Here is a 21,927-nt window from a genome sequence, read left to right on the forward strand (position 1 = left end):
CGTCAGGCCGGGAGCAACTGCGAGCCGCGCTGCGCGCTTCGCGCCTGCCGATTGGTCCCTCTGATTGTCTGTCATGAGGAAGGGTCCAGTCCGGACCCTTCCTCATCCCGGACACATCCCGCCCCAGAATGCCTTACTCTTTTATTTAGTCCGTGGCGCCACGGGCGGTGTACAGATATGTTCACAATTATCAGTTATTATTGCACGGTTATTCAAATGTTTTATAGACTGTTCCATGTTTTGTTCTTATGTTATTACTAGAAAATAAGCCCGCTGCAGGCAAAATGCAGCGGGCGCTAGCAAGGCGCGCGATGAGGGCGGCAGGGCTATGTGGCGGGGCTTTGGAAGTCCGGGGGTGTGCGGGAGGGGTGGGACCTTGCGGCCTACCTGGTGTCCTGGGGGGTGAGCGGCGGGCAAGCTGGAGTGCAGGAGGAAGTGGCTGTAGGATTTCCGAGCTGCGGCTGGGAAGCTGGCTGGGCACTCAGGCTGTGTCCGGTGGGTGGCGGCGCGGGCAGCGCTTGGGTGACAGGCGTGAGCGGCTGCATGTGGCACCACTGGAGGTGAGCAGCTTGGGCTGCGTCGTGGACTGCGCCGGCTCCGCCGCCGGGTGCCCCGAAGCTTCCTCCACCGGCCGCTGCTGGTGGGCTGGACCGGTGGGCGAGTAGTGATGGGCGGCAGCGGGGCGTCCTGCGCGTGCACGGCAGGCGGGAGCAGCCTCAGCCGGCGTCGTGGGAGTTGGGCGGCTGGCGCTCCGCGGTGGGTCGCATCAGTGGCGGTGGCGGAGCAGAAGCATCCCCCGCCAGCCGCTGCTGGCTGGCTGGGCCAGGGGGCGATGTGTTGGTAGCGGCAGCGGCGACCTGCGGCCTTGGAAGGCTTGCAGGTAATGTCGGCGGGCGGACGGCTGATTGGGAGTGCGGAGGGGGCGGATTGTGAGGCCAAGGGGCGAATTGCAAGGGAGCAATAGCAATTGGTCCCTTGCCTCCAGACTGAGACTTGGAGCTCGCTCGGCGGGCTCGTTCGGTCGGCCGGAGGCTTCGGTCGCTCGGCGGCTTCAGAGATTGCACCCCCGGGCTCGCTCGGCCAGTGGCCTGACGCGGTGAGAGGCAGGGAGCCCCCAGCAGCCGCGCTCTGCGCGACTGCCGGGGGCTCCCTCGGGTGGCGGTGGCCAGCGGCAAAGGGAGCAACTGCGAGCCGCTCTGCACGCGGCTCGCAGTTGCTGGGGCTGGGAATCGGAGGGACCAATCGGCAGGCGCTGCACGCCTGCCGATTGGCCCCTCCGATTGTCTGTCCGGAGGAAGGGTCCAATCTGGACCCTTCCTCATCACGGACACATCCCGCCCTAGAACCCCTTAGCCTTTTATTTAGGGCGCCACGGGCGGTTTAAAGATGTAAACCACTGAGCCTCCGGGGAGGGCGGTATATAAATAAATAAATAAATAAATAAATAAATAAATAAATAAATAAATAAATAAATAAATAAATAAATCAATCAATCAATCAATCAATCAATCAATCAATCAATCAATCAATCAATCAATCAATCAATAAAAATATGACATTTCTTAAAGGGAATAGTCTGAAAAACACACTGGGTCTTGCATGATCGGTAGATAGAATGTTCTGTAGGCTGTGAATATTTTGTTCATCAATCAACAGGTATTGAATTCAGTCAGATTTTATTTCTTCTGATGGAGAGTCTTCTCTCCCTGGCTTCAGAGTCAAAAAGTTTAGGGTTTCTTGACAATGCAATCTCACTTTCTTTCCATCAACAACAGAGTAAGAATGATCCCAACTCTACTTACAACGAAGACAATCTGGCTCAGTGTATCTTTGATCTCTTCATCGCAGGAACAGAAACAACCACCTTGACGTTGCGGTGGGCATTGCTCCTCATAGCAAATCACCCAGACATCCAAGGTAAAATGGGCTTCTGTACTTACTCAAAGAGAAGCCACTGTTATGTCCCCAGGTTTTGATTCTGTTAAGTTTCCATACCAGACAGCTAATTAACTATTCAAGGTCCAAGGTAAGTAGAGTGAGCAATCAGTATCACTTGAAAAAATCCCAAGAATTCTAAGTTGATTTCATTGGAAAATCAGTAAAATGAATTTGTTTATTACTACAGTTTTAGAAAGAGTAGATTGAATCAAGAATTGCAATACAGATGTTCAGTATCCATTTGAGAACGTTAGTCTGCTATAATAGTTAAAGTACTGATCTAGATTTTGGAATTAGATCCAAATTCAAATGGTACAGGACATATTCTTTGGGTGACCTTAGATTTAACTGGGTGCCCTTGGACCAGTCACTCTCTTACTAAGCATATAATCCATGAAAGGATACGACATACGACACTGAGCTTTTTGAGGGAAAGGCAGGTTAAACTTGTACTAAATGAACAAACAGATAACATATATTGTAAGAGTTAATATCAGTTTGATTTCATTTATTCAAGGGAGTCTACATTGTACATCAATCAATTTTAAAAATAAAATTATTTTTAGGATGCCTTGGGCTGATCCTGCATTGAGCAGGGAGTTGGACTAGATGGCCTTTATGGGCCCTTCCAACTCTATGATTCTATGATTCTATGATTATGAACAAAACAGTATAAAAAAGAATGCTTGAAATTTCACTAGTTTCTAGATTTGGAGACAGGGTGTCCTCAAGGGCACATAACTAACTATGCATCAATTTATGAAATCTCACATTGTAGGGGTGGAAAAAAAGATGAACTTTATCATTTTTTTGTGGACAGTCTCTCTGCCACAACCTTACAGCCACAGTTGATACTGAAGGTGAACTGGAAGCTTTATGGCCATCATGGGGGGTGGCTTCAGGTGGAACGCCATGGCCGAGGAAGACAAACTGCTAGGGTCAGTGAGGGTGACCAATTTCCCCTTAGATACTTATCCATCTTGGCTGATCAAATTAGGCAACCTACAAATAGGAGGTCCCTTGAGGGAGATTGTGACTCTCTCCCTTTGATCAGAAGAGTTTTTTAGATGAACTTTGATGCTTCCCGGTTGATGGAGGCACAGTTCACGAAGATAGCTCAGATTGTGTTTTTCCCTCTGTAACAAGTGTCCACTGAACACTTGGCCACAGTGCTCCATGCAAAGGTCACTTCTGGATTAGACTTCTGTAAACTGCTTTACGTGTACCTGCCCTTGTCCCTGATCTGGAAATTGCAACTGGTACAGGACACAGCTGCATGGGTGCTCACTAGTCATCTTGGAAGACCCATATACAGCCAATGCTCAGACAGCTGCACTCGTTGCCTATTGACTTCTAGATTAAGGTCAAGGTTTTGGTTTTGACCTTCAAAGCTACATGTGCCCTGGGTCCTACCTATCTGATGGACCGCTTATTTCCTTATGCTCCATGTCGGGCCCTCCGCTCTTTGGGTAAGGTCCTGCTGGTTATCCTCGGGTTTCAAGAAGTGCATCTGGCCTTGACCTGCACCAGGGCCTTTACAGTCACGGCCCCCACCTGGTGGAATCAGCTACCAGAAGAGCTGATGTATCTGATGGAACTCTGGATTCCACAAGGCCTTTTAAGATGGAGCTCTTCCACCAGGCATATGGTTGGGACCAGGCAAATTAGATTAGGTCCCTCACCATCTTTTTCCTAGATCCCCTCTAAACAAATATCGTCAACTGGTAGAACAAGCTCCCAGATAGCCCTGTGGAGGCTTTCAGCATTCTGCAAGACAGAGCTCTTCAAACAAGTCTATGGATGAGGCCAGTTTCTCAGGGCATAGATATTGTGGGGCCACCACCAAGGAAGATACCCTCTTCTGATTTCTTGATATCCCTGGTGGCGACCAGTTACTGTATTTCCATCTAGGTGGGTGCACCGATTAGGATGCGGTTGTTTTTACCGCCATTTTGCTAATTATTGTATTACTGTGTTTTAATTTGTTTTTTAAGGAGGTTTTATTGGGATGGGTTGTATTGGAACCTATTTGTAACCTGCCATGAGCCAGCCGAGCCAAGAGTGGCGGTATATAAATCAAATAATAAATAAGATTTCTTTTTACTGTTTTCCTCAGAGAAAGTCCACAAGGAGATGGAAGTTGTTTTAGGTTCCTCTCAATTATTCCAGTACGAAGATCGGAAGAAACTGCCCTACACTAATGCTGTGATACATGAGATCATGCGTTTCAAGTATATCTTATTATTTGGGATCCCCAGACAATGTACAAAAGATGTGAACATGTGTGGCTTCTTTATTCCAAAGGTACAGGATATACTTGTGGATCATTAGAATGATAGCTTTGAAAGACATCTAAAAAACAAGAAAGGTAGTTTTTATCTCCCACTTTTCTTTGCCTTAAGGAGTCTCAAAGCTGCATAAAATGTCATGTACAGGAACATTTTGTGTGGTCGAATGTTGGAATCATAGAGTTGGAAGGGACCTCTGAGATCATGTACGCCAACCCCCTGCAGAATAAAGGAAATTCACAACTACCTGCCCACCACTGTGACCTCAATTCAATGGATCTCACCCCCCACCACCACCACCAAAAAAAAAACCCACCAGAATCACTGGCCAGTCTGTCCTGGAAGAAATTTGCCTTCTGATCCCAAAGTGGTAATCAGCCCAAGACTCAAATAGGAACACCATCCCTTCTGCCCACCCACTTACAATCTGCCTAAATTCACAAAACTGAGTAGTAGTTTTTGAAGGCTACATACCTGACCTTTCCCCCAGAATGATCCAATTTTTAGTACTGTGATAACCCCTGATTTATCTGTGCTGATCTATTTGTAGCAGAGCCTCTTGATTTTATTCAGAAGTCCTCCACTCTCACTCATTAGGCAAAAATGGCAAAATTAAGGAATAAATGAATGTAGCATCAACACTCTAACATCATTTCTGGAGTGAACCCAGAAGAGAATAATAGAATCATAGAATATTAGAGTTGGAAGGTATATCCTGGGTCATCTAGTCTAACCCCTGCACTATGCAGGACACTCACATCCCAATCACTCATCCACTGTCACCTGCCAAACCCTTGAACTTTCACATCAGCCTCTCCGTCAGATGGCTCTCCAGCCTCTGTTTAAAAATCTCCAGAGATGGAGAACCCACCACCTCCCGAGGAAGCCTGTTCCACTGAGAAAATGCTGTTTTGCATTAAGTTCATCCTGTTGGTTCATGTGTGTCCCTCTGGGGCAAGAGACAACAACTCTGCTCCATCCTCCGTATGACACCCTTTTAAATACTTGAAGACGGTTATCAGATCCCCTCTCAGTCGTCTCCTCTCTAGGCTAAGTAGAGCAAGCTCCCCCAACCTTGCCTCATACCTCTTGGTCTCCAGAGCCAGTTTGGTGTAGAGGTTAGGAGTGAACTCCCCCACATGCAGCCAGCTGGGTGACTTTGGGCTTGCCACGGCACTGATAAAACTGTTCGGACTGAGCAGGAATATCAGGGCTCTCTCAGCTTCACCCACCTCACAGGGTGTCTGTTGTGGGGAGAGGAAAGAGAAGGCGACTGTAAGCCACTTTGAGACTCCTTCTGGTAGAGAAACGCAGCATATAAGAACCAACTCTTCTTCTTCTTCAGTAATCTCAGGGCTCTCTCAGCCTCCCCTCCCTCACAGGGTGTCTGTTGTGGGGAGAGGAAAGAGAAGGCGACTGTAGGCCGCTTTGAGCCACCTTTGGGTACAGAAAAGCGGCATATAAGAACCAACTCTTCTTCTTCTTCAAACCCCTCCCCATCTTTGTTGCCCTCCTCTGGGCACATTCCAGTTTGTCTACATCCCTCTTCATCTGGGGTGCCAAAACTGAATACAGAGCTCCAAGTGAGGGTGAACCAGAGCAGAGTAATGAGGTACATTCATCTCCCATGATCTGGACACGATACAGCCCAAAATCCCATTTGACTTTTTAGCTTCTGAGTCACACTGCTGACTCCTGTTCAATGTATGGTTTACTAAGACTCCTAGATTGTTTTCGCACATACTACTGCCAAGACCATTTGCACATACTGCTTCCATGACAAGTCTCCCCCATCCTATAATGGTGTCTATGGTTTTTCCTACCTAAATGCAGAACTTTACATTTCTCCCTATTGAATTTCATTTTATTTAGTTTAGCCCAGTTCTTGAGCCTGTCAAGATCATCCTGTATTTTGATTTGGTATTCTGTTGTGTTTGCTACCACTCCCAGTTTAGTATAATATGCAAATTTAATAAGTAGCCAATCCCCAATCCCCAATCCCCAAAATGACAGAATGATCTCAGTTCGAATCCAAGGCAAACCATTCAACATCACAGTGATCCAGGTCTATGCCCCAACCACTGCTGCTGAAGAGGATGAAGTTGATCATTTCTATGAAGCCCTACAACACCTTCTAGAAGCAACACCAAAAAATGATGTGCTTATCATCATGGGGGATTGGAATGCTAAAGTAGGAAGCCAAAAGATAACCGGGATAACAGGCAAGTTTGGCCTTGGAGTACAAAATGAAGCAGGGCACAGGCTGGTAGAATTTTGTCAAGAGAATACAATGGTCATAGCAAACACTCTTTTCCAACAACCCAAGAGACGACTCTACACATGGACATCACCAGACGGTCAACACAGAAATCAGATTGACTATGTGCTCTGCAGCCAAAGATGGAAAAGTTCTATCAAGTCAATAAAAACAAGACCAGGAGCTGATTGTGGTTCAGATCATGAGCTTCTTGTTGCAAAATTTAGGCTTAAATTGAAGAAAGTAGGGAAAAGCACTAGGCCACTCAGGTATGAACTAAATCATATCCCCGACGAATACACAGTAGAGGTGACAAATAGATTTAAGGAATTAGATCTGATAGACAGAGTGCCTGAAGAACTATGGACTGAGGTTCGCAACATTGTACAAGAGGTAGCAACTAAAACCATCCCAAAGAAAAAGAAATGCAAGAAATCAAAATGGCTGTCTGAGGAAGCTTTACAAATAGCTAAGGAGAGAAGGGAAGTGAAAGGCAAGGGTGAAAGAGAAAGATACACCCAATTGAATGCAGAATTTCAGAGAAAAGCTAGAAGAGATAAGAATGCCTTCTTAAATGAACAGTGCAAACAAATAGAAGAAAACAATAGAATGGGGAGGACCAGAGATCTTTTCAAGAAAATTGGAGATATGAAGAGAACGTTTCATGCAAAGTTGGGTATGATAAGGGACCAAAATGGTAGGGACCTCACAGAAGCAGAAGAGATTAAACAAAGGTGGCAAAATTCTACAGAACAACTATACAAGAGCGAGCTTAACATCCCTGATGACCACAGTGGGGTAGTTACTGACCTGGAGCCAGACATCCTGGAATGTGAAGTCAAATGGGCCTTAGGAAGTCTGAGCAACAATAAAGCTAGTGGTGGTGACAGCATTCCAGTTGAACTATTCAAAATCTTAAAAGACGATGCAGCAAAAGTGCTACACTCAATATGCCAGCAAATTTGGAAAACTCAACAATGGCCACAGGATTGGAAAAGGTCAGTTTACATTCCAATCCCAAAGAAGGGCAATGCCAAAGAATGTTCAAACTACCGCACCATTGCACTAATTTCTCATGCTAGCAAAGTTATGCTCAAAATCCTACAAGCTAGGCTCCAGCAATATGTGGACCGAGAACTTCCAGAAGTACAGGCAGGATTTCGAAGAGGCAGAGGAACTAGAGATCAAATTGCCAACATACGCTGGATCATGGAGAAAGCTAGGGAGTACCAGAAGAACGTCTACTTCTGCTTCATTGACTATGCTAAAGCCTTTGATTGTGTGGAGCACAACAAATTGTGGCAAGTTCTTAAAGAGATGGGAATACCAGAGCATCTTATTTGTCTCTTGAGAAATTTATATGCAGGTCAAGAAGCAACAGTGAGAACTGAATATGGAATCACTGACTGGTTCAAAATTGAGAAAGGAGTTCGGCAAGGCTGTATACTGTCGCCTTGCCTATTTAACTTGTATGCGGAGCACATCATGAGAAATGCGGGATTAGAGGAGTCACAAATTGGGATCAAGATTGCAGGGAGAAATATCAACAACCTCAGATATGCAGATGATACCACTCTAATGGCAGAAAGTGAAGAGGAACTAAAGAGCCTGTTGATGCGGGTGAAGGAGGAGAGTGCAAAAGTTGGCTTGAAACTCAACATCAAGAAAACAAAGATCATGGCATCCGGCCCTCTCAATTCATGGCAAATAGATGGGGAAGAAATGGAGATAGTGACAGATTTTATTTTCCTGGGCTCCAAGATCACTGCAGATGGGGACTGCAGCAAAGAAATTAAAAGACGCTTGCTCCTGGGGAGGAAAGCTATGGCAAATCTAGACAGCATCCTAAAAAGCAGAGACATCACCCTGCCAACAAAAGTGCGTTTAGTCAAGGCTATGGTATTCCCAGTTGCAATGTATGGCTGCGAAAGTTGGACCATAAGGAAGGCCGAGCGTCAAAGAATTGAGGCTTTTGAACTCTGGTGCTGGAGAAGACTCTTGCGAGTCCCTTGGACTGCAAGGCGAACAAACCGGTCAGTCCTAGAGGAGATCAACCCTGACTGCTCTTTAGAAGGCCAGATCCTGAAGATGAAACTCAAATACTTTGGCCACCTCATGAGAAGGAAGGACTCCCTGGAGAAGAGCCTAATGCTGGGAGCGATCGAGGGCAAAAGAAGAAGGGGACGACAGAGAATGAGGTGGCTGGATGGAGTCACTGAAGCAGTAGGTGCAAACTTAAATGGACTCCGGGGAATGGTGGAGGACAGGAAGGCCTGGAGGATCATTGTCCATGGGGTCGCGATGGGTCGGACACGACTTCGCACATAACAACAACAACAAATAAGTAGCCCCTCTAATCCTGAGGTATTAGAGGGGCTACTTATTAAATTTGCATATATTCAAATCATTTATAAATTCAACACACTCTAGGACAGACCCCTGGGGCACTCCACTTGTCACTTCTCCAAGAGGACGCTGAACCATTTGCAAGTTCTCTTTGGGTATGATCTGTCAACCAGTTATCGATTCATCTGACAATTAGGATCCGTATATGCATTTTACTAACGTCAACAAGAATATCATGTGGAACCTTATCAAAAACTTTATTGAAGTCCAGATAAGCTATATCCAAAGCATTCCCCTGGTCTAGCAAAGTACTCTGTTTCTCGAAAAAAAAAGATAAGTTTGGTTTGACATGACTTGTTCTTGCAAAATCAGTGCTGTGTCTTAGAAATCACAGCTCTCTGTTCCAGCTGCTGAAGGACCAACTGTTTGATTATTTGTTCCAAAATTCTGTCAGCTACAGATGTCAGTACAAAGAAAGAAAGGTTCACAATGACCAATTGTGAAAAGAAAGGGAACCTTTCTAAGAATATGTTTGTAATATATACAATGAGTAAATACAATTTCTTTTACATCTTTTATATACCAGAAGGAACAACCATTACAGCTTCTAGATTAATTCTGTTTTCATTGGCTTCATCAGTGGTTGAAACCTTCAATCCTCCAAAAACAGTTTGTAGTATCAAAGGTGGCAAAATCCTATCGCCTTTCCTTATGTTATTATTGTTCATATTTTAGTATCGATCGTCCATAGGCTCTCTAGGGTACTGCAGGGAATGCTAGTCAATGACCATTCCTATGGCCGGGGGGGGGGGGTGGCCAAGACAGGGACAATGACTGGAAAAGATCAATCTCCCTGTTTTTATGTATCCTAAAGTAACAATTTCATTCTTCCAGGGGGCCATTATTGTTCCAGATCTACAGTCTGTTCTTCTTGATCCTAAACAATGGGAAACACCAGAGGAATTCAACCCAAATCATTTTTTGGACAAGGATGGTAATTTTGAGGAAAGAGAAGCATTTCTTCCATTTGGTGCAGGTAAATGCAAAATGTGCTTGATAGATGTTCACAAGGTTCTCAGAAGAATTAAGTTTAAGAATACTTTCTTCTCATACAGAATGCTTTTAGGAATAACTATATCATCAAAACCTTATGACAACTATTAGTATAATTTCACTTACAAAACAACTGAAATATAAAATCTATTAAATGTAGATTGGACATAAGAAGCTTTTCTTTCTTTCTTTCTTTCTTTCTTTCTTTCTTTCTTTCTTTCTTTCTTTCTTTCTTTCTTTCTTTCGTTCTTGAGCTCTTCTACTGAGCAAGAACATTGGGTCATAGAAGACCAACCCCTGAGATCCTTGAATAATAGAGGCAGGAATAGAATGTGGGGCTTTCTGCATGTAAAGTATGTACTTTTCCTTGGAGCGATGACTCTTCCCACTCACGTGTGGTAGCACTGCAGGTTTTACAGTTTGGGAAGAAATACGGAATTGACTTCTTTTGAGAACATATGAGAAGGTTGTTCTCTTGAGAAGCAGCTCAGCCCCAAGATTCCCCCCAGTTGTCTCTTGGCTGGGTACTTTCCTGCCTTCTCAAGAAACGATAGCTCTTGGGATTGAGACTAGACCCCTGGTCTCTCCAGGGAAATATTGCACAGCACTAAAGTTAATTCAGCGTTAAATGCGCTCTATTCTTAACCAAAGAGGACAAATTGCTGGATCAGTGAGGGCAACCACTTGCTAGTTACATCCATGTCCATCTTGGCTGCTAAAATTGGGCAACCAATGGATAGGAGATCCCTTAAGGGAGATTGTGAACCTCTCCCTCTCATTGGGAGGATTCCCTGAGGGGCTAAAAGCAGCAGTGGTTTGCTGAAGAAGTCATCACTGTATCTGAGGGACCCTTCCAGCTACCATCTGGTATCACATCTTACGTTCCTGGGGCAGGTGATGGAGAGGGCCACCGCATACCAGCTCCTAACATTTTTGGAGGAAACTTCAGCCTATGACCCATACAAGTTCATCCTGGCCATTGGGTAAAGACCATGCTGGCTGCTGTATTGGATGATCTCTGGTGCCAGCTGGTGCCAAGTTGGCCATCCTTGTTTTATTAGATCTCTTGGCCACATTTGATGTGGCCGATCATGAGTTGTTTGCCCACCGCCTTCTTGGCACAGGTTAGGGGAATGGACATGAAATTGCTTTTATTAGATCTACAAGTAGCAAAGCCCATTTTAAAAATGGGCTGTGAAGGGTAGGGAAAGGCCCCGAGCCAGCGATAGGGCTTTGCCGCTGAAGGGGGGCTGGAAAGCCTCCCCCTCCCCCCTCGCCCCCAGGGACAGCCTCTCTTCCTTGGTCCCCGGCGCTGTGTAGCCCAAGGGAGGCTGGAAACCCCTCCCAGCTCCTACCCATTGGCAGCATCTCTGCAGGCCAGCCTCCCATTCAGTGGCAAAGCCCTGACTGGAGGCAGCAGTGCTGCTAGCAGGCAAGGAAGGAGGGTGGGAGCTGGAGGGAGAGGGCCAATTAGGGTGGACCTGGATGGACAGGGCCCTGGACAGTCTCCTCCCAGGAGGCTGTTTCCTAAATAAAGGTAAAGGTAAAGGTATCACTTGTGCAAGCACCGAGTCATGTCTGACCCTTGGGTGACGCCCTCCAGCGTTTTCATGGCAGATTCAATACGGGGTGGTTTGCCAGTGCCTTCCCCAGTCATTACTGTTTACCCCCCAGCAAGCTGGGTACTCATTTTACCGACCTCGGAAGGATGGAAGGCTGAGTCAACCTTGAGCCGGCTGCTGGGATTGAACTCCCAGCCTCATGGGCAAAGCTTTCAGATGGCTGCCTTACCACTCTGCGCCACAAGAGGCTCATTGTTTCCTAAATATATGGAGCAAAAATAGTGTTAAGGATTTGCCACATTCGATGTAGTCTATATTGAGTTGTTGTTGGTTCACCACCTTCTTGACAGTTGTTCGGGGAACAGACTTAAAATGGCTTGCTACTTTCATTAAGTCTCAGTCGGTTGTAGGGAGGAGGAGTTATCTAACCCCTTTGTGCTCCTGTGTGAAGTACCTCAAGGGGCAATGATAGCTCTGAATCTTGAAACTAGTCCCCTGGTTTCTCTATGGAAATATTGCACAGCAATAAAGAGGGCTGAGAATTAACAAAATTAATTCTCAGATCAGTGAGGTCTATTTTTGTGTTGGTCCTCTTCTCTTTTGAAGAAGAAGTGTTGAGGATTATATCCTAACTTTTACTACTTGAAGGAGACACAAAGCACCTTCAAATTTCCTTCCCTTCCTCTGCAAACAAAAGACACTCTGTGAGGCAGATTGGGCCGAGAAAGTTCTAGGAGAACTTTGGGTAGCCCATGGTCACCCAGCTGGCTGCATGTGGAGGACTAAGACATAAAACCAGATTAGAGGTTGCCACTCTTAACCACAACACCATGTTGGACTGGGGGGGGGCAGAAAAATAGGAAGTAAACAGCTTGGGAATGACATGGTATTAGATCTACAAGTAGATCTACAAGACTTCCTGTTGCACCAACACAAGTTGCTGAGGAACTCTTTTTGAAGAGAGAAGTCTTGGCCTATCAGTCTTGCAATTTTGCCAATTCCTAGCCCAATGTTCACTGAGGTGATCCATTCTAGACAACATTAATAGATTCCTCAAATGATGCCTTCCTTTGTTTCCTTTGCAGGGGCCCGTGTGTGTCTGGGAGAGCAGCTGGCAAGAGTTGAAATCTTCATCTTCTTTGCCAACCTGCTGAGGGCATTCACTTTCCGGCCGCCAGAAGGAGCGAAAGAACTCAACACAGATCCGATAGTTGGTGCATCATTAGCTCCCCGCCCCTATAAGCTCTGTGCTGTTCCCCGCAGCAATTAGAGTAGTTCATTTCTCTTTAGAACTTTTGATTCATCCTAAACCTGCTCTGGCAGGTTTCACTCTGTGCTTGGTTTCTTTAAAAGAGCTTAACAGATGCTTCCTCAAGACAAAAATTTAGGCAGATCTGTCATTGCTAACAAATCCCATTGCCGAATAAATAATCTTATTAGCAGGTTTGATGTCTTCCGCCTTCCTTTGCATACAGACCCCGCAATTCCTGAGTGGTCTCTCATCCACCTTCTGGCCTGGCTTAGTTTCTGAACTTTCACAAGATCTGGCTGACCTGGCGCCAGCAGAAGGACGGAGAAGCTGGCTTCAAAAGCAGTCTCATTTGCTAGCCTAAAGGAGTGCCAGCCTTTCGTGCTTACCTAATTAAGCAGTTTCTAATTTCTAATCAAGAGCCTCTTGTGGCGCAGGGTGGTAAGGCAGCAGACACGCAGTCTGCCTAAAGGTGTGCCAGTGGAATCACGTTTTTGGAATACAGTTTCTTCCTCAGCGGCCGGAAACCTATCCAAAATCATGTTTTGCAATATGCATAATTATATGTCTTGCCGGATCAAAGTGGCAAATGTTTCTTTGATTCGGATTTGAAAGATACACAGGCTGTGATTTATTCGTTTTAATGAGCAGGCAATTGCAACACAGGTTTTCACAGTTACATCGACCAGCAACATACCAAACCACAACCTTTCATGCTTACCTAATTAAGCAGTTTCTAATTTCTAATCTGCTACTGGGGGCCCGGTCGGCAGCAGAAATTGTGACCCCAGGCCAGGTAAGTGCAGCGTCTGGGCCTGACCTACACAGAGCTCCCTGCATCCAGCTAACTACTAAGTTTTAAACTAAAACTAAAATCCCAAACTGGGGGTGGGGGGGGGTGTGTGGTCTTTTATTACAAAATACATCATGTTAGAAGCTATTTTTTCATAAGAAAATCAGAGGCCCATGAAGTCTCCCGATTATAATGCACCACCTATTTTTAAAAAAGCTGAGATCACGTGAATCTTCACCCTGCTTTCTGTGTCCCAGTTCAAAAGGTTTAGATAAGCATGTTTACATAAGAGCAATACTTAAAATGTTGGCCATGGTGGGGCTCCATTTGGGGACAATATCCCACCGATGACGAGTGGTCACCACCTCCATATCGTGGGTAATTCTCACTGATTCAGCTTGCTCATGTTTAGTTTTTAAAACCATACCTTTGCCATGTTTAGACAGGGCTTGCAATTTAGCCTGAATCTGGTTACTCTTCCATACTAGTTGAGCTATAGAACTCACATCAAATCCTGGGGGGGGGGGGGGTGAAATTCCACTCTTTAGCTTCCCAACCTAAAGATTTAGTTTCATAATTAATTGCCATACAATACCCAGCAGCTGTATGAATTTGGGATATGATACATCTATATTCTCTAACTGGTGTCATGATTGCAGACTTTAAATAAAACTCCACTGTTATTTCAAGATGGTAGTTTATTCAAGCAGAGTCCCTGGACGTACAGAGACGAATCTAAAGGGCACTGGCCAAACCCCCGTTCTTATTACCCTCAGTTTCCCTCCTTTCCCAGACCCGTTAGGATTCACAGTACAGCCAGACACAATAGTTACAGGCACAGGTGCTCTCTGTCCTGGCCCCCACCTCATGGAATGATCTCCCAGAGGAGATCAAGGCCCTGACGGTGCTAAAACAGTTCCGTAGGGCCTGCAAAAGGGAGCTCTTCTGCCAGGCATTAGGTTGCAGGCCTGTGCGTTTTGGGCTGAGGAAAGACGCGGAGACTTGTATGGCTCTTAAAACTGGCCACAGCTTTATTTAATACAAAAAACCCTGAGATGTTGGCTAAACAAGGAGAGGATGCCCACTTTTTGTGATCAGCCGACCACATGCCCCTACCCGCCAGCTAGGGCCGTCTGCATTACCTCATGCAGCCCTGAGCCTAGCCACGGGCGTTCTAATAAGGGAGATGGTCCCCTCAGGATGCGGATGAAGGCGTCAACCTTCTTCGGCCTACCCTGAGCCCTCTGGCCCTGCGAGCCATGTCAGCATTCCCCAGCCGGGTTCAGCCTAACTCGCACTTTGGCCACCTTGATGAAGGTCCCTTTCCAAAGTCTGGTGCCCCTGACCTGACTCTTAGCCTAAACGGGCTCCTCTCCTTGTGCCACCCGCCAGGTGTGACAATATAAGCAGCAGAATGAACCATCCAACTCAGACCTTAACCACGTATGAAAGGGGGAAGGGTGGGTGGGTCGCGTTTGGCTCCGCTGCGGGCGAAAGGGGCAGGCAGCGAGCACGAGGCTGCTTAAATAGCCCCGCGCTCGCCACCCCGCCAACGCGCCGCGCCCGTGCCAGCCGCTCTTTCCACTGCCCGCCCGTCCGCCGCGGCTTTCGTAAGCTGCTTTGGCATTCCTTTGAAGAGTGAAAAGCGGGGCATAAAAACTTTCTTCAAATTTCTGACGTCATTTCACATAAATATATTTGATGGTGTTTCTAACTCCCCAAATGGGAAAATTTATCTTGGCCTATTATTGAAGAAGAAGAAGAAGAGTTGGCTCTTATATGCCGCTTTCCCTACCCGAAGGAGGCTCAAAGCAGCTTACCATCACCTTCCCTTTCCTCTCCCCACATCAGACACGCTGTGGGGTGGGTGAGGCTGAGAGAGCCCTGATATTCCTGCTCAGTCAGAACAGTTTTATCAGTGCCGTGGCGAGCCCAAGGTCACCCAGCTGGCTGCATGTGGGGGAGCGCAGAATCGAACCTGGCATGCCAGATTAGAAGTCCGCAATCCTAACCACTACACCAAACTGGCTCTCTTGTTGTTGCTATTGAATGTTGTTGCTATTGTTGTTATTGAATGGAGAGAAGAAGAAATGAACTGTTTTTATATCCTGACTTTCCTACCCGAAGGTATCCCAGACAGATATAGACAGACAGACAGACAGACAGACAGACAGACAGACAGACAGATAGATAGAGACTGGCCGTCTTCAAGCAGTGGCTGGCCTGATCATCCTGAATGCTTGAGGCTGATCCTGCCTTGAGCAGAGGCTGGGACTGGCCTGGATGGCCCCTTCCCACTCTAGGACTCTATGAGTCTAGTTCTGCAGTGAAATGGGCTGCCTTAGGATGTGGGGAGATCACCCTCATTTGCGGTCTTCAAGCAGCAGCTGGACAGATCCTTATCCGGGATGCTGAAGGCTGATTCTGCATTAAGCAAGGGGTTGGACTAGATGGTTTTTGTGTGGCCCCTTCCAACTCTATGACTCTTCCCAGTGTGTGTTGAATGAATCCCAATGAGAAATGTTCCCATTTATTTTTATAAGGTCCATTACTCACCCAAACTCCACCCTCCCCAGGCACCAGTCCCAGATATTTAGGAAGTTTCTTATATAGAAATGGGAACTCTACAAGTTCCTCAGTCTGCATCCCAAAGAACTGTTTGCTGTGCCAGAGGGGATGGAAACTAAAAACACCTTGCTCCTTGCACCTTTTCTTATCTCAGATTTCTCAGCACGAGGTGAGCTTTGCCAAGAAAGTTTCCTCCTCCCTGCCAGTGAAGGATACAGCCACACTGTACTGTTCCACATGGTAGTTCATGCTGGTAGCAGTAACAAGGCATTCGTTGTTGTGCTATTTGCAGCATGGTTGCCCCACCGCTCTTTGAATGTTTTCTACCTCCGCAGATTTTTTAAAATTCTTTGAAAGAGATTGTGATCTGCATGTGCCTTCCAATACCTAACCCACTTTAGTGATGCAATAACATCTCCTAGGACAGTGATCCCCAACCTGCGGTCTGCAGCCCGGTGCTGGGCCGCAAAGGCCATGGCGCCGGGCCGCAGTTCCCTCTCCCCGCCCCCCCCCCGCAGTAAAAAACTTCCCAGGCCGCAAGCTTGCGGCCCGGGAAGCTTCTTACTGCGGGAGGGGGGGAGAGGGAATCAGGGCCATGCCACGCATTGCGCATGTGTGGCCTGGCCACGCACGTGCACATGCGCACTGCACGGCCAAAATCCTTCATGCGCGAAAGCGCCACCCATGCGCGATTTCGGCTGCACAGCGCGCATGTGCGCTGCGCGGGCAGGGCAGTTTGGGAACCACTGTCCTAGGCCATGCTTTTCCATGCAGTTGACAGTGCTGAGAAGACTCCACTGTTGTTTGTATACGGTCTAGCTGGGTGTGCATTTTTCTGCAGATCCCAGCCTTCCTCTCATTGCGTTCCTTATCTGAAATGGTCCCTGAGAACTCAACTTAAGAAATGTGTTTGTACCGACAGGAGGCGTATAATTGTCTCGAAGACAAGGATCACAGGCATCACAGGGCAGCCTCACAATGAGAAGTGGAAAATTGCAAGTTTTCAACTTACGTAACTTTGATCAAGATGATGGGGTTATGCAATACATTTTGTAGCCTGCAAGTAAGCCCTTGGATCAGTGCCTATGGATATATCTGTGAACCCTCCATAGATCCTCCAGATGGGCAACACATCCTTTTAATTTTATTTGTTAATTTGGAATTTGGTCTTATTTTTTTTCCTTTGGTCTTATATAGATGGCTCTGGGTGATATTAACCCAGGGAGCCCCAATTGTAAAAAGGCAGGGTGGGGTCCTCAGATTGCTAAATTCAGTCTCCGCTCTGGCATCTACCAAATGCCTGGCAGAAAAGCTCCGTCTTACAAGCCCTGTGGAACCCGGAGATCCCCGTCATGGCCCTTAACTCTTTTTATGAAAGCTCCCGAAAACATCTAATCCTGCCTTTACTATCCCACTACACTGGACACTCATCCTTATCATCTCATAATAGTGACATTCTAGTTAAATTTTTGCTAAGGGATAAATACCCACTCATTTCTAACATGGTAGCAAAATTCCTTTACATCTCTACTAGAATTAGATCGGAAAGAATGTCTGAACAATAGTAATGGACAGGCCATCTTATCACAGACTGTTGTAGAAGATGTATTGATTCCCTGTCCCTGCAGTTAACTCCCTTGAGGTTTCTCCCCCTTCTTCTTTACATGTTATAACCCTTCCCCCCTGCCTACAATGACATATTGTTTACATCAATACATTGTTTTTAACATTGTTTTATTATCTTAATATTTTTATGTAGCAATGTTTTGTATTTTTTTTACTTGTTGTTGTTATGTGCGAAGTCGTGTCCAACCCATCGCGACCCCATGGACAATGATCCTCCAGGCCTTCCTGTCCTCTACCATTCCCCGGAGTCTATTTAAGTTTGCACCGACTGCTTCAGTGACTCAATCCAGCCGCCTCATTCTCTGTCGTCCCCTTCTTCTTTTGCCCTCGATCGCTCCCAGCATTAGGCTCTTCTCCAGGGAGTCCTTCCTTCTCATGAGGTGGCCAAAGTATTTGAGTTTCATCTTCAGGATCTGGCCTTCTAAAGAGCAGTCAGGGCTGATCTCCTCTAGGACTGACCGGTTTGTTCACCTTGCAGTCCAAGGGACTCGCAAGAGTCTTCTCCAGCACCAGAGTTCAAAAGCCTCAATTCTTTGACGCTAAGCCTTCCTTATGGTCCAACTTTCACAGCCATACATTGCAACTGGGAATACCATAGCCTTGACTAAACGCACTTTTGTTGGCAGGGTGATGTCTCTGCTTTTTAGGATGCTGTCTAGATTTGCCATAGCTTTCCTCCCCAGGAGCAATAGTCTTTTAATTTCTTTGCTGCAGTCCCCATCTGCAGTGATCTTGGATCCCAGGAAAATAAAATCTGTCACTATCTCCATTTCTTCCCCATCTATTTGCCAGGAATTCAGAGGGCCGGATGCCATGATCTTTGTTTTCTTGATGTTGGTTTCAAGCCAACTTTTGCACTCTCCTCCTTCACCCGCATCAACAGGCTATTTAGTTCCTCTTCACTTTCTGCCATTAGAGTGGTATCATCTGCATATCTAAGGTTGTTGATATTTCTCCCTGCAATCATGATCCCATTTTTTTTTACTACACATATTAATTGACTTTTATAATGGATTGCAGTCTCTATTGATTAATTATTTATATGGGTCAATCGACCGAATAAACATACTGACTGACTTCTGGGAGCTCATTCCACCCGGTTGGGACCAGGGACAAAAAGGCTCTGGCCCAGCTCAAGGCCAGGCGAATTTCTGCAGGAGACCAGGATAACTAACAGATTCACATAGAGTGAAAAGCCCTGTGGGGAGCATAAGGAGATAAATGGTACCTCGGATAGGTAGGACACAGGCCACATATAGCCTTAAAGCTCAAAACCAAAACTTTGAACTTGAACGGGAAGCAAACTGGTAACCAGTGCAGCTGCCGCAGCACCGGTTGGGTATGGACCCTCCAACCTGGCTCTCTGATATGGCTACCAACAGTTGCTATGGAGGAGGGATGCCAGACAAACACATCTGTGGCTCTATGGTACCTCAAACTCCAGTGGGGGGAACATTAGGGGAAATGGGGCTCATGTCAGTAGCCTACTGGAACCAATGGCCAATCCAGATTCCTGGCATCACATACCTTTTGCTTGTGCAAGAGCCTCAACAAGCTGAAGAGCTTCCTCTTCTATTTGGGGCTCCATGCCTTTCTGCCCCAGTCCCAGCCTCCGCATGGTGGTTAGCCCGAACCTCCTCTGCTGCCTCCAGGTGTGTCCATTTGACAGTGCAATACCTAAAGGCAGGAAGAATCAATGAGAAATTACAGCTGTCAAGTTTAGGTTGACAGTCCAGGTGTGGCCATTTAAGAATATAATACCTAAAGGCAGGAAGAATCAGTGATAAATTACTCCTGTCATTCATTCATTTATTTATTTACCATCATTGACCAGCAGAGAGCCTCTTGTGGTGCAGGGTGGTAAGGCAGCCGACATGCTGTCTGAAGCTCTGACCATGAGGCGGGGAGTTCGATCCCAGCAGCCGGCTCAAGGTTGACTCAGCCTTCCATCCTTCTGAGGTCGGTAAAATGAGTACCCAGCTTGCTGGGGGGTAAACGGTAATTACTGGGGAAGGCCCTGGCAAACCACCCCGCATTGAGTCTGCCATGAAGATGCTAGAGGGCGTCACCCCAAGGGTCAGACATGACTCGGTGCTTGCACAGGGGATACCTTTACCTTTAATTGACCAGCATCAAAGTATTAAAAAACACCCTTAGATTATTATAGCATTTTAACAGCCAAGTCACTCAGCATCAACAGTAACCAAGGATTTCGGCACTCTGCCGCCACCATATAAGAGATACAATTATCTTTGTCTGAATGTAAGGTGTTAATTAGATAACCATTCATAAATCCAGGGAGCCTAGACAGCAAGGCCAAAATTCAGTGACTTCTGGCATCACCCTAAAAATCCCTATGCAATAGAATGACCGTTTATGCACTGGGAACTTCAGTGGCCCAGCTCCCATGCAGGAGCACAAATTGGAGGCGGATGAGGTGCCCCAGGCCAAGTGTTCCGCCATGTGGGTGCAGGAAGAGGTGGGGCAACCTGCTATGACTAAAACTCCAGCCTACAGCTTGGCATGAAACCTCCAGTGCATAAACGGTCAATGTGAGCAATCAGCCCAACTGCAGCTGAATTGCAAGGGCAGAGTCAGTCCTCTTAGATTTCCACTAAGCAGTGGTGATGGGAATGCATTGAACCAAGCCCTTGAAAAAGTCCACTGAAGTTTACAAAGGGTAATATATGTAAGATATGGAGTGGCAGAAAATCCCTCTCAGGATTTAAGTAACCTAAATGGGTTTGGGAATCCAATCTCAAATGCAGGTTGACAGCCTAGAAAGCAATATGTGGAATGCTTCTCTAAGGCTTTGTGCTGGAAAAAAATACATCATACAACTGCAATGCAATGCAGAATCAGTTCCTGTCTGGTTAATAATTTGACTTTGATACTGGAGCTCCCATCAGCAGCAGTGGAAAAAACAGCAACATATATAATAACAACAAAGAAGACATCCGGCTGTTCCAGTCATCTACCAAGTCATCCAATGAGCCACTAGAAATTGCTGGTTTCTGCAGAGAATTTAGGAATCTGTCTGGATCCATTAATCTCTGTGAGTGGGCATAAATGTGCCCCACGCCTTCGCAGGGGGGGGGGGGTTGGCCTTCAGGGCAAAATGGTCTGATGGTGGCATGGTATTGGAGATTCACCTCCACCCCCAGAGCAATTATGAGATCCAGGGTGTGCCCTGCTTGATGGGTGGGGTTGGCAAAAACCTGCAAGAGCCTTAGTGACCCCAAATCCATGCCTTGTCCCAAGGTGTCAATCAAATGCCTGGCAGAACACCTCTGTTTTGCAGGCCCTGCAAAACTGTTCTCTTTCCTTTGGAAAGGGAACGTAGCATGGCATAGCCTGACCTCATCAGCTCTTGGAAGCTAAGCAGAGACAATACCGAGAATGGCTCTGCAGAGGAGAGAAGTGGAAGCCCATCTCTGATTCTCATCTGCCTTGAAAGATCCTCACTGCAGTCCCCATAACTCATTGCTGAACAGAAAACATGGTACACAAATACGTATTTCTATGTACCCAGATTCTGTCCCTGCAACAAAGGAACTGAATAGCTTCCTCAGTTCACGCCAGATCCCCTTCAAATCACAGCAGCCTGAGGTCTGCCCTGTGGGCTGTGAAGCTGATGTACTAGAACAGGGGTAGTCAAACTGCGGCCCTCCAGATGTCCATGGACTACAATTCCCAGGAGCCCCTGCCAGCGAATGCTGGCAGGGGCTCCTGGGAATTGTAGTCCATGGACATCTGGAGGGCCGCAGTTTGACTACCTCTGTACTAGAAGAACAACCAGTTATGTGGTTAAGCTAATAAATGCTAAGCAATTTTCATTTCCAGTTTTGATGTATTTATTATTTCGATTTCTATGACCACCCCTCCTGGCGAGTCAAATTATTTAATAACATAATAATTAAAACATAACAATTAAAGTAACTATAGCAGTAAAATAGAATAACTCATTAAACCAATAAAATACGATTAAAATACCTGTATCCATTCTGTACTGCTCCATAGCTGAAGGAATTGCCAGTAAAATATCGCATTTATTCCTGGGGAGCCTGTTGCAGGAAGGGGTCCAACTGGCATGATGTACTTATTATTGGCCCCAACAAAATGCTGGCCATCTTGCAGGCCCTTTGGAACTGAGCCAGCTCTTGAAGGACCCATGAACCTCTTGAGGGCCAGAGATTGCCAGCCTGTTTGCCACGACTGCTTCCAATGCCCTTCAGAGGGTATAGTCC

General features: G+C 46.3%; 1 protein-coding gene across 1 annotated transcript in view; it reads left to right on the forward strand.

The window, feature by feature from the left end:
• Positions 1-12,714, forward strand: part of LOC143842566 (cytochrome P450 2J2-like) — a 30,648-nt gene extending 17,934 nt beyond the window's left edge. Inside the window, exons 6-9 of the mRNA XM_077347816.1 lie at positions 1,776-1,917; positions 4,055-4,242; positions 9,724-9,865; positions 12,530-12,714. Coding sequence (XP_077203931.1) covers positions 1,776-1,917; positions 4,055-4,242; positions 9,724-9,865; positions 12,530-12,714 — 657 coding nt within the window. The remainder of the gene's footprint in view (positions 1-1,775; positions 1,918-4,054; positions 4,243-9,723; positions 9,866-12,529) is intronic.
• The last annotated feature ends 9,213 nt before the right edge of the window (positions 12,715-21,927 follow it).

Source organism: Paroedura picta, chromosome 8 (assembly GCF_049243985.1).
Source record: "Paroedura picta isolate Pp20150507F chromosome 8, Ppicta_v3.0, whole genome shotgun sequence".
NCBI classification, from domain to species: domain Eukaryota; kingdom Metazoa; phylum Chordata; class Lepidosauria; order Squamata; family Gekkonidae; genus Paroedura; species Paroedura picta.